Raw genomic sequence first — 16,855 nt, 5'->3', positions numbered from 1 at the left:
CAGTGCTTGGTACTCAGTAGGTGATTCATTCATTCACTGAGGGCACCTCTTTAGCCACTAACCCAAAGGCTTTACAAAACAAAGAAATTTCCAAAGGGGGAGAATAATTACCTGGGGAAAGGAGGCAGAGATCTCAAAGTACTTGGGCTATACTTTGAAGAAAGCTCAGGATTCCAAGAGGCAGAGGAGAGGAGGAGGCACCTTCGAAGGTGGGAAGGTGGGATGGGAGAGACAGCCTGTTCAAAGGTGTGGAGATGGGAAAAGGGAGTGTCCTGGACAGAGAACAGTCAGCAGACCAGTCTGACTGGAACAGAGAATGCACAAAGGGAGGCAATATGAAATATAAGAGTGGAAAGGTAAGTGAGAGGCAGACTGGGGAAAGTTTTCATGGAGAGCTAGCTGGTTTATCCTAGTTAATCCTACGAGACTGATCTTTGACCCTTCCTTCTCTCTACGTCACCCTCAACATCCAATCACTTGCCAAGTCCTATGGACTTGGCTTCCACAATCACTCCCCATCTGTCCCTTTATACCTTCTCATTTCTTCTCACAGGATGATCACTGCAGCTCCAACTCCAACTCCCTTTTCTCTGTCTACTCCCTCTCCATCCTATCCCTTCACCCAAATCCCTATGGTGTGAAAGTCAACTGAGTCACACCTCTACTCCAGAATCTTAAATGGCTCCCAAGTGCAGAAAGAATAAAGGCTGGGGTTTCCTTCAGAGTCATTCACCCAAAGGCCCAACTTCCCCAGCTACATCAACATTTATCAAGCACCTGCTGACTACACAGTATTCAAGACTGGGTTCCAGAAAGCCAAAGGTGAATAACAATCTGATTCTGCCCTCAACAGGGTTACAATCTCAGACCTTTGTGATCAGTGGGGAAGAATTCATGGACTTAAATAACTGGGCTAGACTCAAGGATGCCTTTCATTTATTGTGTGTGTACATTTATTCATCTGAGGGGCAGCATGGTGTGGAGAAACAGCCTGCAAGCCAGAAGGACCTGGGTTCGAGCCCTGCCTCTAATCCATCCTGGCAGAGAGACTTTGGACAAGTCACATAATTCCTAAATCCTGCTCTCAGCAGCTCTCAGAGAGGACACAGACCTGCATGGAGAGAGGACATTATCCTTGTAGAAAAGACTGTAGATTTAATTAGTAAGGCACTTAATAAATGGTTGTGGATTGACTAAGAAAACACAAGAACATTTTCCTTTGTACCCGTGGAGAGAAGGGTCTCCCCAACCCTGCCCCCAGCCAGGCTGGTCTCTTCCCTACTGACTCCTAAACCCCACCTTATGCTCACCAATCACTTTATCCTATCCCAATCTTCCCCAAAATTCTAGGCCCAGCTGTTCCAGAAAGTTCTCCTGGACCCTCTGCTCTCCAAAGTCCTATGGTAGCCCCTGCCTGTGAACTCCAAGAGGGCAGGGCCTGCTTTCCCTCTGTCTCCTTCACAGAATAAGGAATCTCCCTGTGATCAGGGGACCCATTCTTCTTCTGTCTCCCCCACTCTGAGAATAGGAATTGTTTCTTCTCTTTCCCCCAGGACTGGACTCAGGGACTGTAGTTGGGAAAAACTCATGGACTGGGGAGCTAAGAATGACTTCTTTTCCCTGGATGGGAAGGCCTACAGACCTGAGGGGATGCCTAGCTTCCCTCATGATCCACTGGCCCAGATAACTCCAACACACACACACATACACACACACACACACACACATGCACACACGCACACACACACACACGCACACACGCTCTCAGCCACAATATGACCCACTCCCTTTCCTTCCTGCCTCTCACCCTTCATCCTCCCAGACGGGAAGGTTGGCCATATGAGGAAGGCCCGGGGGTAAGGGGGCCGGGAGAGAAGATGTCTCTCCCCAGGCAGCCGGGTAAGGAATGAGAGAGTCCAAGCAGCCAGCAGATGCCAGGGGAGCAGCCACCCTCTCCCACCAGAGAAAACTAAGGCTGCTGGGAAAGAGGATGGAAGGCCTGTATTCTGGTCTTCACTCCTGCCCCCACTCCCTTAGCAGCCAGACATCAGGAAAGAAGTGAACCTCACCCCCACCCACCTCCACAGGGCATGGCAGGGGGACTGAGCTCTTTCCTCTTCACTTGGAGGAAAAGAAACAAACACCCCACCCCAAACCCCAGATTGAAGTATCTTCTCTACTGGTATTGCAAAGACATGCCACCTGAAAGGAGCCAAGCTCCTTCGCCAGGAAAGTGAGCAAGACTGGGACCAAGAGGCAGGGGATGGGAAGGCTGAGCTCTGGGTCCTGGAGTACAGGGGCACCCCTCCCCCAGAGCCTTTATCCCCAAATGGTTCAAAGCAGAGATGGAATGGGGAAGGAACGGGAAATCAGAGCTTCCACCCTCCCGTGGAGAGGAAGCCCCTCCCCACACCCCCACTGAGGGCACATCCCTTCCCAGACCACAGGGGAAGGACATGGGACAAGGGCAGTCTCTGAGTCCTTAGCCCCTGTCCCATTTCCCTGGTGAAGTTTCCAGCCCTGGGGGGCAGTTGTCTGTACTGCATAAACTGAGCAAGGGACAGGATCTTTGGGGTCACAAGGCCCAATCTCCTTCTTTTTGTTGTTTCATGTCAGACATTTCAGTCATGTCTGACTCTTCGTGACCCCGTCTGAGATCTTCTTGGCAAAGATACTGCAGTGGTTTGCCATTTCCTTCTCCAACTCATTTTACAGATGAGGAAACTGAGGCCGGCAGGATGAAGTGATTTGCCCAAAGCACACAGCTAGCAAGTGTCTGAGGCTGGATTTGAACACAGGTCTTCCTAATTCCAGGCCCAGAGCTCTGTGCCCTGTGTGGCACTGTGCCACACAAACTGAAGCCGGCAGGATAAAGTGATTTGCCCAGAGCACACAGCTAGTACATATCTGCAACAGGATTCAAAATCCAGCTGTTCAGCCCGGATATTGAAGCCAGGCCCCAAGTACAGAAATCTCACCACTACACTACACACCCAGAGTGGACAGTTCGAGCCTCCTTCCACTGGGCTGGGGGTGGGGGAAAGATGACCCCCCTGGCACCCCTTCCCTTAATGTCAGGGCTCAAGTTCCTGACGCTCTTCCCCTAATCCAAAGGACAGACAAGACAGACTCTCCCACTGCCCAACACATCGACCCCAGGCTCTGCCCTAAGGGGACAGTTCAAGGTATACCACACAGCTGCCAATGTGGGTTTTTCTCCTACCCAGGAAACCGTAGTGGCTCCCAATGCCTCTAGGGCAAAATTTAAACTCGAAGCCCTTTACAACCTGCATCTCTCCCTTTCATGGACCATATGTTTCAGCCAAACTGGCCTTTTCTCTGTTCTTTATGCAAGGTATTCTCATCTTCTACCTCCATGCCTTTGTACTGGCTCTCCCCCATGGCTGGAATACACTCTCTCCTCACCTCTGCCTCTTGGCATCCCTCAGTTCCGTAAAAACCCAAGTCAAATACTTGTTCTTCATACCCTAAGCTGCTAATGACTCTCCCATCAAATTACCTTGTAATGACTTTATTTACATAACCCCAGGATCATAGGGCTGAGGCTGGATTTGAACTCTGGTCCTCCTGCCTCTAGACCCAGGGATCTCTCCACTGAGTCACCCAGTTACCTCAGATAACAGATTCAAAGTGCCATATGAAAATCCCATGGAAATGCTAGCTTTGATTATGATGGGGGGCGTGGCTATGCAGCCACACATCTCACCACAGGGAGGGAGCCCATCCTAACTTTCCAGAATCCCAGAATCAACCCTTCCTTCCGGGCCAAATCGGCATAGGACATTAGCAGAACTGGGAAGGACCCCAGTCATCTCACTCACCACCCCCCACCCCCCCCACCCCCGATGAGGAAAGTGAGACTCAGAGTAGAAGAAAACCTCCAAGATCACATAACAAAAGGAACAAGAAGCAGAGTCAGAATTTGGACTCGAGTCCTCTGAGAAGCAGTGTTTTAGCACAAGAGAAAGTGCTGGGGATAGAGTCCAAATTATCAGCTGGGAGACCTTGGAACAGTCTCTGTAATGGGTCTATGACCATTTTAGCTCTAATGCTATGAAATTGGTTTATGGTCCAGACAGTGCTAATTCTGACATGATCCTCATTCATTCACATTTATATGGTATTTGAAGACTCTAGGCTCCCCTTCCTGGAGGCCATGCTCATCCTCCAAACCACTCCTCCCTCCTAAATTCCATAAAAAAGGAAAAACTAGACAGAGTCAGTTCTGAGCAATTTTCCCTCAAGAATTCCCCAGTCTATCAAGGCAAGCTGACCCTGCATCTGACCCGGCTCCCCCAGCTCAATCAGCATCATTGCTGTCTGCTGTCTACCTGGTCCCAGCATTCCCATCTCCCAGGAACAAGTCTGCTGGCCCTGTTCCCTCCACCCCCACCCCCACCCCCACCCTCATCCAGCCTGACAGCTGCCCATTCCCCCCCAGCTCCCCAAAAGGAGCAACAGAGCAGGATACAGAGTTTGGGAATTCTCAGCCTCATGGGGACAGCACTTCCGCTCAGTGATCCCCAGAGAGGGTGATTAGCCTGGCTAGCCAACGTCATAACATCCCCAGGCCTATGACCTCGAGTTGGGCCAAGAATTCAGAGCGTCAGCAAGGCTAGCAGGCTGTAGGGGCTGCCTTGGGAGGCTGAGGTCAGGGCCAGAAGGGGCCAAAGAAAATCTCCCAGCAGGCCAGAAAAATAGACAGAACTTTTGACAGTGGGGGTAGAGTGGCGTTGAGAAAGACAAACCACATGACCCACCCCACACAGCAACACCTGGTGGGCTCCAACCCCTCTCTCCAACAAGGAGCAAGAACTCATCAGAGGAGGATTGAGGTCCTCCCTGGCCCTCAAGGTAGGTCCCCAGAAGATGTAAGTGGGGGGCAGAGGAGCACCCAGAAGTGAGGCCAGGGACCCAGAGGGCTCAGGCACCCTGCCCATGCTTACCTTCCACACAGTGCTCTACCTCCTCCAGGTTCCGAAGCGTGATGCGCATGAGACTGGAGTTCAACATCAGCTCATTTTTATGTGCTGGCCACAGGTAGCGTGGGGCAGGATTCACAAAGAAGATCCGGGTGTCCCCGGTGGACACCTGGTTGTCACAAATGAGTGGATCTCCAAAGCCACCAATCACCACTTTGTTCCCACCATCAAGAAGGATCTCATGGGTAACCACCTCTTTGCCCTTAAGATATCGCCAGACCCGAACCTGGGGAGGGAATGAATGGAAAAGGAGTGAGTCAGAAAAGGGAACCATTGGGCTGGAAGACAGGATACCCAAGCTTCCCAAATCAGGTGGCTTCCCTGCTACACATACATTGGGGACCATAAGGCTGCAGGGGCCAAGAGAGAGAAGCCTGGATCCCTGGGTTCCCAACCCTGACTTTGTGGGCTCTGGGGCAAAGGCTGTTTACCAGACCTGAAACGCACCAGATTCTCACCCCTGTCCCTTCCAGTCCCATGGCTCCTTTAAGCACACCCTGCTGCCTTATCCCAGGCAAGGCCTCTTGTCCCCCTGTTAGAAAGACATCTTCCCTCCTGGAATGTCTTCATATTCAAGTCAGTATACACTGTTCACCTTTAGAAGAACACAAGCCCCTCTAAGAGAAACAACCATTAGTTTACATTCCCAGTAGATGCTGAATAAAAATGCCTGTTGGAATGAAATAGAATCTCCCAATCTTTTTTCAGGTCTCAGTTTCTCAGTTCCTCAAAGGGGAAACACTGATCCCTCAGAAACCACAGGGCTTCTCTGTGAGCTGATACATACCCCTGACTTGGTGGGTCCTCTCTGCCTAGCTTAAGGATCCCACTTGCTTCCCTCAGACTAAAGCTGAAAGGTCCCTCTACCCTCCAGGGCACCAATCTCCCAATCGTTCATAGTAGAAAAACCCACAGGTGCTTACAGTCACACACTGTAAGCAAATAGCATGAAGGCCTATACATATATTATGAACCACAGACCTATGAGTACAGAGAGATGGATGCCACACACATATGTATGCTGGATCTGTGCATGTGGCTGCCTAGGGAGGTCAGTACTATAGCTATTATATATCCTATTCCTCCTGTGGAAAATGAGAGGATGTGATCAGATAACCTCTAGAATTCTCTTTGGTTCTAAATCAATGATCCTAAGACAGGCAAGGTCATAGAGTTCACAAATGTCAGAAGTGGGCTTTGAACCCAGGACTTCCTGGCTCTGAGTCCTAACATTCTGTCCATTATCCACACTACCTCTGAACCTCCAGGCACTCCCCAGAAGGCAAGTGGCCCCTGAACCACCTTTCTTTCCCAGTGTTACTTATGCCATTTGGGACCTGAGCTGAAACCCTGGTCTCTTCCAAACCCCTTTCCTTCCTTAAATGAAGAAAACCTTTTATCTGAGATAAGTGTCCTCAATGGTATATGCCCAACATAGAAAAACTGAGCCTTCCCCACCAGCCCAGCTACTGTCTCAGACCTGGCCAGAGAGCGAAATACACCAAACTCTGTAGGGACACTCCCCCTTCTCCCTCCTAATGTGGAAAGCTGGGCGCAGGCTATTCTGCCACCTCCCTGGATTCTTGCTCAGGGTCTGAGGCACATAGCCAATGCCCCCTACTCTTAAGTATGGTCTCGACTTCTCATTCTGAAGTGTGGCTACCCTATTCTCCCATAGCAACAGACATTGGACCCAACGTCTACTGCTCCCATCTGACCAGGGGCCTGACTCAAGGCTTTCCCAGGCCTCAGTAATGAGACTTCCAGGCCTACACCAAAGCCCCCACACACACTCTTCTACAGGGATCAGAAATTCAGACCAGCAGGACACAAGACGCAGAAGTCCATGAGGTGCAATCAGGCCTCAGACATTCATTGTCTGAGTACCCCTGGGCAAGTCACTTCACTACTCTGTGCCTCAGTTTTCTCCCGTGTAAAGGAAGGGGGTGGACTCAATGGCCCCTAAGGTACTTTCTGGCTCTAAATTCATGATGCTATGAGCTTCTACTAGGTTACTGGCCCTGAGCTGTCCTTCCACCTGCCCCTTCTGCCTCATCTCATCAGAGGAAAAGGCCCATTTAAGCTTCAGTACCACCACCTCCCAGGGCTCAGCTGCCCATCTCAGGAGGATGTTTCCCATCTTCCTGCCCTCAGGCATGGACTCCAGGGTTCATAGGGCTGGCTTCCTATTAGCTTTCCTCCTCACCACCTTCACCTTGCTAGTATGACAGGGTGGGGCAGACAGAAGGCATCCCCCCTTTCCTCTCCTCCCATACTTCAGTCTTGCCCGGCCTAGCTCACCCATAGGTGCCCGAGGACACACAGAACCAGATTCAAGTTCAGGCAGTAGCCCAGGCCCTGCCCCTCCCCTCCCACTCTGTGCCCCGAAGGTACTAGATTTGACAAACCCGTCTGGCAAGACAGCTCTCTTCTGCCCTTCCCCCAACCAGAGGGAACAAGCCTCTATCATTCCCCCACAACTCCCAGGTGAGACACCTGGGAAATGCCAGAGAACCACTGGAGAGCCCTGGGCCCACCCACAAACCCACAGACACATCCATTCTGGAGGCTACAGAAAGAATCTGCCCCATCCCTCCCAGGCCTCTAGACTTCATACAAGCTCTGTGGTCCTTTAGCAGCAAGGAGATTACACACTCCCTGGTGGAGAGCAGAAGTGCCCTGGAAAAAGGAAGGGGGGGGGGGCATCCCTCAGGGACAAAGGATGGAACCCAGCACTGTCCTTCAGGGCCCTCCAAGAGATCAAGCCTGCCAGGCCCACCTTCTGGTCCTTCCACCTTAACTCCTTTACGTACCCCTTTCCCAATCCAAGAGAGATGCTGAGCCTGATAGGGTGTTGGAGGAAAGGGGGAGCAGATACCACAAAGTAATCTTGATCCAGAACTACAGCAGCCTCCCCCCATGGTGTCCATAGTTCCTCAGCCCTCCACTACTGGGTCTGAGCCCCTATGCTAACTAACCTTACACACACACACACACACACACACACACACACACACACACACACACACACACACACGTGGCTCCAGGTTAGGGGAAGAGAGTCACTGCAGGAGAGCCAGCCTTCCAGTGCCTACTCCAGGCCCCCTCCCACATGGCCACACCCAGGACCCTGGCAAGGAGGAAGTCGGGAAATCCTGCAGGGACTTGGCAAACTGCCTTCTCGTTCACAGTCCTGGGGGCAGAGTCTCTCCATCCAGCCTCCTCTTCTGAAGAGTGTGCATAGGGAAGGGGGGTGGGGGGAGAGGAGGGAAGGATCCCAGCTGGAGGCCTGGGTCAGGCATGTTTTTGCAGGTCCTGTGTTTTCCAGTCCAGATGAAGGAGAAACAATATATGTGCCCCGGAGGTTTGGGGAGGCAGGAAGAGGAGGGAAAGCTTAGAAGTTATGGAATTGAGAGTCGGGCCAGGGGAGGAAAGGGGGAAACTGAGCACAAGCGCATCCCCCCTCATACTTCAAAAACAGTAGCAGATGAGACCCTGGGAAGATTGCAGGCACCCCCCTCCCTGGGACACGCCAGCCCATCCCTCCCTCCGTCAGGGTCTTTACCGTTAGCAAAGGAGACTGCGGTCAGGCAGACACCATGCTCCCCCCCCACAAACTCATGGGGGTAACACTTTGTTTGGGGGGCAGGGAGACAAAGACCTGTCTGCTCGCCAGGGTAGCCCCTCCCAAAAAGAACAGAGCCTGGAATCCGGGCCCCTCCCCCTCAGACATACTCATTCACACAAACTTACCGCAGGGTTTTGCAAAGTCCAGACCAGCCCTACCACCACCCCCCCACCCCGCCCTCCAACACCTTTGGCAGGGATTCCCTAGGCACGGTGCAGCTCAGTGGGGGTCACCTGAGCAAACTCTCTCACATTTACACACACACACCACCACCACCACCACCACCACCACCGCATTTCCTCGCAGGTTACATCCCCCTTTTTCCTAACCACTCTCCACTCTGGCCTCATGGTCAGCCTACAGTACCGACTACCAATCCCCCAGTGAGGGAGGGGGCTTCAGGCCCTCTAAGAGACCCAGGAAGCTGTAGCCCCAAGATTTCCCTCAAAATGGGAGGGGCTGTACTACCCTCAAACTGCTGGGAGGCATACTCGGATTTCCCCCCACCCGGCCAGACTACGGGGGGTGGACAGAGCAGGGCAGGGTGTAAGCTGGCCCAGACTCCCACAGTTTAAGTCTAAAAATAGGTAATTACGGACCGCGGCTCGGGCGGGACAGCGGGCCCCTCCCCCACCTCTCGGAGCCACCCGGGTCGGGCCCGGCTCCCGACGAGATCATCAGGCTGTCTGGGGGGCGCGGCACTTGTGCCCGCCGCCCTGATCGCCGGCGTCGTCAAGGTGGGGGGGCGTCACCCAAACTTTGAGGCCGCTCCCCTAAGGATGCCCCCCTCACCTTGCACGAGTAGGTGAGGTGCACGGGGTCCACGTTCAGGATCTCCTCCACGGTGCCCGTGAGGACCACGTTGGCCTCCTCCTCGCGCCGCTCCAGCTCCGGTTCGGGACACGTCCCGCCCCCGGCGCCGGCGGCCAGCCCGAGCAGGGCGGCGAGCAGCAGCAGCAGTAGACGGCGTCCCGGCTGCGGCGGTCGGGCCGGGGCCGGGGCCAGAGGAACTGAGGCCGGCGCGGCCAGGGGCAGGGGCGGGGCAGGGGGGCGCAGGCCGCCCCACCGCCGCCGCTGCGGTGGCCTCTGCCCGGCCATACAGCCCGCACCGGCTCCCTCTGGACCTGGCGGGGAGGGCAGGGCCGGCCTGGGCTGGGCAGAGGCCGGTGGCCGCCTGCCGGGGCCGGGGGTGGGAGGGGACGCGGGTGGCGGCCGGGAGAGAGGACAAGAGGGAGAGAGGGGAGAGAGAAAGAGAGCGGAGAGAGCCCAGCAGCCCCGGAGCGAGAGGGCGAGTGAGCGATCCGGAGAGGGAGGGCGGGCACGAGGGCGGGCCGGGCCGCCCAACTCCCGCCCCTGGGCCGGCCTCCCTGCCTCCTGGAACCTGCCGGCCCGCCCGTCGGCCCGCCTCCCTCCCGGCTCCGCTATCGGACCCCGAGCCGCTGCAGCCGCAGCCTAAGCAGCTAACAAAGCGACGCGGGCCCTCGGGAGTCCGCACTCTGGCCGGGCTGCGGGCAGCGAGCGTCCGGAGCTGGCCTTCGAGAAGGGACGAGGCCCCGGCGGCTCTCGGAGTGCGTTGCACAAGTCAGCCCCTGCCCAGTCGTCTCTGCCTGCTCGCCCGGCCTGCGGGGCTCCAGCTTGGCCTCCCGGGGCTTCCCCTGGGCGTCTGCCTTCGCTAAGCCTCGCAGGGGAAAGGAGAGAAGAGGAGGGGAGGAGAAAAGAGGGAGGAGAGGAGAGGAGAGGGGGATTCGCGCAGCCCCCTCCCCCAGGCGCCCTCCCGCGCTGCTCGGCTAGCAGGCTGCGGAGACACTCCCCCCGCCCAGGAAATGCAGCTGAAATCAGGTTAATGGATAATCTGGAGGAGACGTGACCGGACTGCCAAGGGAGGGAGAGGGGGCAGGGCGGGGGGCTTCCTTCGGAGCCCTCCTCCTCCTCCTCCTCTCCCTGACTCCTCGCTCAGCTCCGCATCCAGGGGGAGGAGCAGAGTGCAAGCCTGGCCCCTGAGGGGGCGTGCCGAAAACTCCGGTCCCCACCCCTTCCCGTGTCCCTTTCACCCCTCCGAGAAGCCGCGGCTATTGCGAGGTGTGGGACCTTGGCCACTGACCGCCGTCCTGGAAGGAGGGGAGCCACTGATTGATGTCCAGGCCTCGGCGAAGGGGGGAGGAGTATCTGAGAGTGAATTCCGGGTGAAAGCGGGATAGGGAGATGTCGAGAGGTTTGTCAATGATTTGTGACTGGTAGCCTGGCCCTCATCCCACCCTACGGATTGATGTCCGGGTGTAAGGAGAGGTGTCTGGTGTCCGGGGGCGGGGGGCGGTGTCACATCTGTTATCGAAGACCTGAGATGTATCTGTCATTGGAAGAGAAGAAAGGGGAAATCAGCCAGTCAGTCAGCATTTATTAAGCGCTTAATGTTTCCAAGAAGAAAGAGAGAGAGAAAGAAGAGGGGGAGGCAAAACAGCTCCTTTCAAGGAGGTCACAGTCTAATGGGGGAGATGACATGCAAATAATTCTGCACAAACAAGAAAGATACCGGATATCTTTCACCAGATTCGAGAGCAGAGGGAAGGCACTCGAATTATGAGGGATTGTCCTGTAGACAGCGGGATTTTATCTGGGACTTGAAGAAAGCGGTGAGGAAAGCAAGGATTCCGGGCCGGCTTCTGTCAGGTGTTGAGAGAGATACCTGTCAATGCTGTCCAGGGAATGAATTCACTGATGTGGGGAAGGTGTCATGAATGGAGAGAAGGGAACGTAACCTAAGCCCCCAGGGATGGAGAAACAGCAGCCCCTCCCCGCACCGTTAGCGGAATGCTCCCGGTAAAGGGGGACGGGGCGGGGATTCAGCTGAAAGGGAAGGGGACCTCGCTCCCGCCTCAATTCCTCTTCACACCTGGGACAAGCCCCGCCCCTGGGATTCCGGGAAGTCTCTCCTCTGGTCTAGGCGAACACAGACTGGGGCTGTTTTCTTACCTGTTACCTGAGGTCAGCGGTTAGGTTAGGGGGAGGGGAGACTGGGGGAATATGGGGAGGGGGGAAGGAATGGTGTGGTTTCTCTACCCAGGACCACGAGAGCTAGGTGTAGGGCTGAAGCTCCCAGCCTAAGGGGAAGGGCGCCACCTGCTGTCCCGCAGCTGCAGATGTTCAACAAACTCAAGAACCCAAGTTTCCCTTCCCCCCCCTCTACATAACTCCCACCCACTAAATCTTTCGCACAGCTATGGCCTGCTAACAGGTAGCTGATCCCTGTCGCGTTCTTCAAGCACTGCACAAGGAAGTAAAATGAGCTCTTGGCCTATGTACCCAAATCTCCCAGCCTGAAAGACTGCAGGAACGGAGAAATAACCCACCCCACCCCGCCAATAAACATTTCTGAAAAGCCTACGGCGTGCCAGAGACATCACCGCCCCTCCCCCTCAGGTGGATGTGGTCCCCCACTCCAGAAGGGCCTGGGGGGGTGGGGATTCCACCCCAAGTCCAGGGCCACAGCCACTGCTCCTCAATTCCCACCCCAACTGCGCGCCTAGGAGAATGACTGACTCAGGAGGGGGAGGGGTGGTGCGTGAAGAGATACCTGGGTGTGTGTCCCCTACCCCTAGCTGAAAGCTTCCCCCTGTTGCTCCGGGACTGGTTTCCCTTTAGCTATTTCACAAAGGACAGCTTACACTCACTTGTCCTGTCTTGACCCTGATCCCATCCCATCTATTTTCCCAGGGGCAGGTACAGCGGCCGCAGTCTCCTTCCCCACCCCCACCCCCCAAACCCTCTGGGCATCTTTTTCTATATTTCTCTTCCCTAGAGCAGCCGGTGACAGCAGAGGTAACTCTGAGAGAATGTATTATCCCACTAAGTGATTCTGTCTCCCAATTAATCCAGGTTTGGATCGATCAGAGGAGGGGGAGGGGAGCAGTTAGACATCTTTCTGGAATGAACCCCAGGCAACTTGGCCGAAGCTTTTTGTATAGAAAAAGCTTGGGCAGGAAGCCGGGGTGCCTCTCCCTATGCAGTGTTTTCTCCCACACACAGAGAAGTGTCCACACAGACCCCTGAGACCTATACAGTACCCACAGCCTACTAGGGTCCCTACAGCAAACCCACCTAGGCTGGAGGAAGAAATCATCCTTACCCCTGAGGGTAACTCAGGGCTTCTCCCTAAACTATTCACTGCCTTCCATCTGCCATCCACTTTAGGTGAGGGCAAAGTGAAACCCTGTGCCCCAAGGGGGTGAGGGGGTAAATATGGGCTAGTGATTACCGCTCCTGCTCTGAACTATCTCTAGACATGAAAATGGAATGAGGAGGGTAGTTCATTTCAACTGAGGTGGGGGGGTCTTCTCATGCCACTCAAAGTTGGGGAAACAGACTCACAGAAGCACCCTCTGGAGCACCCAGACTCCCTCGGGTGGGAGGAACAGAGCCCACACTCACTGCACTTCAGCCTCCACTCAGATCCATGAATCTTCTCCCCCCACCCTCTGCCTCTGGTCCTTAACGATGCTGACTCAGGCGCTGGCTCCCCTGGAGCTCAAGCACATAGATACTCCTTCCTCCCCCTCCCTAACTCATTTGGGAAATTGGTTTGAAAGAAAAAGGATGGAGAAGGGTCCTCAGCAGGGTCCTGGGGAGTCCTTCCTCCCCTCTGTAAGGAAAGCAGGCAGAGAGATGAGGTGTCAGGTGTGTCTTCCCAGTCCCAAGGACCGGGCTTCAGTTTGGGGCTCAGGAAACTCATCCCTTTCTAGGGCCCCATGTGCCTTGGACCCTCCCTCAGCCCCCCAAGCCCAGCTGCTCCCCTGCAGCCTGGCACCAGCTTCTGCCCACTCACAACCCATCTCATAATTAACAGGAGAGGTCTGAGCCTCCGCCAAGAACTGACCATGCAGCTGGGTGTGTGTGTGTGGGGGGGGGGGGGTGATGAGCAAAGGATGGGATCCAGCTGTGCCTATCCTAGAGGCAGAGAAGACACAGCTTCCCTCCCTCTGGCCCTCCCTAGACTCCCCGACAACATCTGGATCAATGATTCCCCTTCCCAATCCAGATGTGGCCAGCCCTGCCTCCATTCATGCAGATCTTCAAAATCCAAGAGCAGCCACAGAGGAAGCAAAGAGAAGGCAGTTCCTACTCTCCAACCCGATCTCAGGTTTTCAGGCCAGACCAATGGAAAGCTTCCTATCCAGGGCTTGGGGAAAGGAGAGCCCTAGGAGGCTCCAGGCAGAGGGTGAGGAAGGGAGGCCCTTGGTGTCTTCATTGCCAGATTAGAGTTGACCGGAAATAAGGACACACACAAACACAAACACTCACACACGCATGCGCACACACATGGCCTGACCAAAGATAGTCAAGCCCAAGCCAGAGGTCAAGAGTGGGCCAGATCCTGTCTGACCTTGGACCTCCTGCCTATTGGTGGTAGGGTGGGTAGGAAAGATTCCTTATAATCAGCTTCCCAAGAGCTTCAGGAGAGAGCCCTGAGATGGGGGGCAGGGGGGTAGTCAGGGAAGGTTTCCAAGGCAGCCCTGCCTCTCCTGAACCCACTAGTCCAGAGACAGGTTCAGCCAGGGTTGGGCTGTCTCAGGCTCACAGCCTGAAGGCAGGGACCCAAACCAGCCACCAGCCTCACTACTTCAAAGACTTCTTCCCTGGCTGCCCAAGATCTGGATACATTTCTTCTTGTTTCATTCTCCAGAGGGTGAAAGACTGTGTATTATAGAATCCAGCAAACATTTCTAAGTCACTAACAAGGCTCCTGTCTGTCGAGTCTAACTTTCCATTCCTTCCCATCTACTCCCATGGTAACCACCCTTTCATGTCTCCTAATGCTCTTCCTGCTTCAATGATCTCCCACCCCACCCTCCCATTGCTCTTTTGTAGGCCCATTGGATTGGCCTTGCTTCTGTGTATATCCAGTTATAGAGCTCCTCAGCTCACCAGTCTTCAGTGGTTCCCCCTTGCCTACCTACCAAGGAAAGTCCCACTCCTATCTTTCAAGAACCTGTCTTAATCTGGGGTCTACCTGCATTCTCAGTCTTATTTCCTAATTCTGGGTGTTCCCAAAGGTTAAAACTGCACAAAGGCCTTTGGGACACTTGTCTTCCTAATCTCCTTTAATGAATCCTAAACTTTCCCACCCTTATGCCTTTGGCTGAGCTGTGCCCCATGTCTGGAAAAACTTCCCTTCTCTTAGTTTGTTCAGTTCTTACCTTCATTTTTAAAGCCTACATCCAACACTATCCCATCCATGAAATGTTTTCTGCTTTTCCCTCCAGTGGATAAAGACCTCTTATTTGCACCTCCCTATCAATTATAATGAAATATACAATATATTTGCAATTTATGTAATTATTACAGGTTATTTTGTACTTTTTAATTTTCTTTTCTGGCACATGTTGTATTACCCAGGAGAATGTAAGTTTGCTAGAGTCAGGGACTCTTTCTCTATCTCTGTTTACAAACCAGAACTAAGCAAGCTTTGTTGGCTGAAGCTATGTGGTCTTAAGGAGTCACTGGTAGCTTTAAAAGGATGCAACATGTCCAAGGTAACATGGTCAGTGGGGGTCAAAGGTAGGACTGTAACCCAGATCTTCCTGCAATTGGGGGTCAGCCCTCTGCCCACCAAGAACAGTTTGGGGAAGCCGGGAGACTCTGGTCCTCCAGGGCCCAGTCCCTCACAGAGTAGTGTCAGTGAGTAGCTAGGCCTCAGGGAGGATACTGGCCAGGTACTGCAAGGAGACAACAGGGCAGAGAGATGAGGAATCCAACAGATGATGCGGAGGTAGGGGTGGGAGTGGCAGTGCTAGACTGATCTCTCCCTACATCCTGGGAGAGAAATGAGAGAGTTTATTGCTTGTTTGATTCTGAATTTTTTCATCTCCCTATGCTTCATTTTTTGGAGGAAATCAGGGGTAAGTGACTTTCTCAGGGTCACACAGCTAGTAAGTATCTAAATCTGGATTTGAACTAGGGTCCTCCTGACTCCAAGGCCAATGCACTATCCACTAGCTGTCCTCTCTACTCTTAAATAAAATAATCTAGACCCAGAGAAATATAAAAGCAGAGCTGGGTTTCAAACCTAGGTCCTCTGACTTCCAGTCCGGTGTACAGGATGAAGGAAGCTAGGCTTGGTTAGGCCTTAGATTGTCTGAAAAAGAACTGGGGGTTTTAGTGGACCACACAGGTTATGAGTTAACAATATAATGGAGTAGCCAAAAGAAAATACAATCTTACAAAGAGGGGCATAGTGTCCAAGAAGAAGGTAGTAATGCTGTCCTATAGTGCCTTGGTAAGATCTCAACTGGAGCATCATTCTCCTTTTAGGAAGCAATGCCATGCTGGGGCATGTCCAGGAGTGTCACCTGAAGTAGGCAACATTTCCGTACACACACACACACACACACACACACACACACACACACACACACGTGTGATTGCTGAGTACCTACTGTGTGCTAGGCACTATGCCAAGAGTGGAGTATATGAAGCCATAAAAGTATAAACAAAATATCAAAGGATACATGGAGAGTGGTTCGCTACCATTTGCTTGCTTGCCAAGGCCATTTCCAGATCCTCCTGCGGCCTCCTTCACTCAGTAACCTCTTCTTGCTTTTCAGCTCTACCATCCAATCAAAATTCTGGTAATTGTGGTCCCCATCCTCCTCCTCCCCAGGTCACTCCCTGTTCTTTCTTCAAAGAGTCCAATACTTGGCTCAGAAGTTTTCTCTTCTCCCCAACTCTTGCCCTTATGCTAGGGGACCTTAACATAACATTGACTCTCCTTCAAACACCCTGACCATTCAGTTCCTCGATTTGCTTTCCTCTAGTGAGCTGCTCCCACCCCATTCAGCCACACCCTTTGAACTTGCCGCCCCTAAATGCACCACCTCCACGTTCAAGAACCTGGAAATCCTCTTATCTGACCATAATCTCTTAACTTTTCACCTCTCCTTCGGCCTTCTCTTTCAAAATCCTGCTCTCCATCCTCTGTAACCACCAATCCGTGGACCCCTCATTTCTCTCCCACGCAATTTCCACAGCACTAACCACTCTCTTCTCTTCTCCTCTTCTTCACCTCTTGGTGAACCAGTTCAACTCTCCACTGTCCTCCTCTTTTGAATCTCTAGCCCCCCCTATCATATCCTCAATTACACCAGGCCAAGCCTCAGCTTTGGGTCACTCCCACCATTTATCAACTTTGCTCCTACACACATACAGGTGAACAAAGATGTGGAAAACTGCA

General features: G+C 53.5%; 1 protein-coding gene across 3 annotated transcripts in view; it reads right to left on the bottom strand.

Moving 5' to 3' along the window:
- Positions 1–9,866, bottom strand: part of AGRN (agrin) — an 86,704-nt gene extending 76,838 nt beyond the window's left edge. For all 3 annotated transcript variants that reach the window (XM_072608431.1, XM_072608433.1, XM_072608432.1), the window contains exons 1-2: positions 9,424–9,866; positions 4,968–5,229 (exon numbers count right to left, since the gene is read on the bottom strand). In XM_072608431.1, the coding sequence (XP_072464532.1) occupies positions 4,968–5,229; positions 9,424–9,729 (568 nt within the window). In that variant the 5' untranslated portion in view covers positions 9,730–9,866. The remainder of the gene's footprint in view (positions 1–4,967; positions 5,230–9,423) is intronic.
- Positions 9,867–16,855: the final 6,989 nt, after the last annotated feature.

Source organism: Notamacropus eugenii, chromosome 5 (assembly GCF_028372415.1).
Source record: "Notamacropus eugenii isolate mMacEug1 chromosome 5, mMacEug1.pri_v2, whole genome shotgun sequence".
In the NCBI taxonomy this organism is placed as follows: Eukaryota; Metazoa; Chordata; class Mammalia; order Diprotodontia; family Macropodidae; genus Notamacropus; species Notamacropus eugenii.
This window is presented reverse-complemented; position numbering and strand designations above follow the sequence as displayed.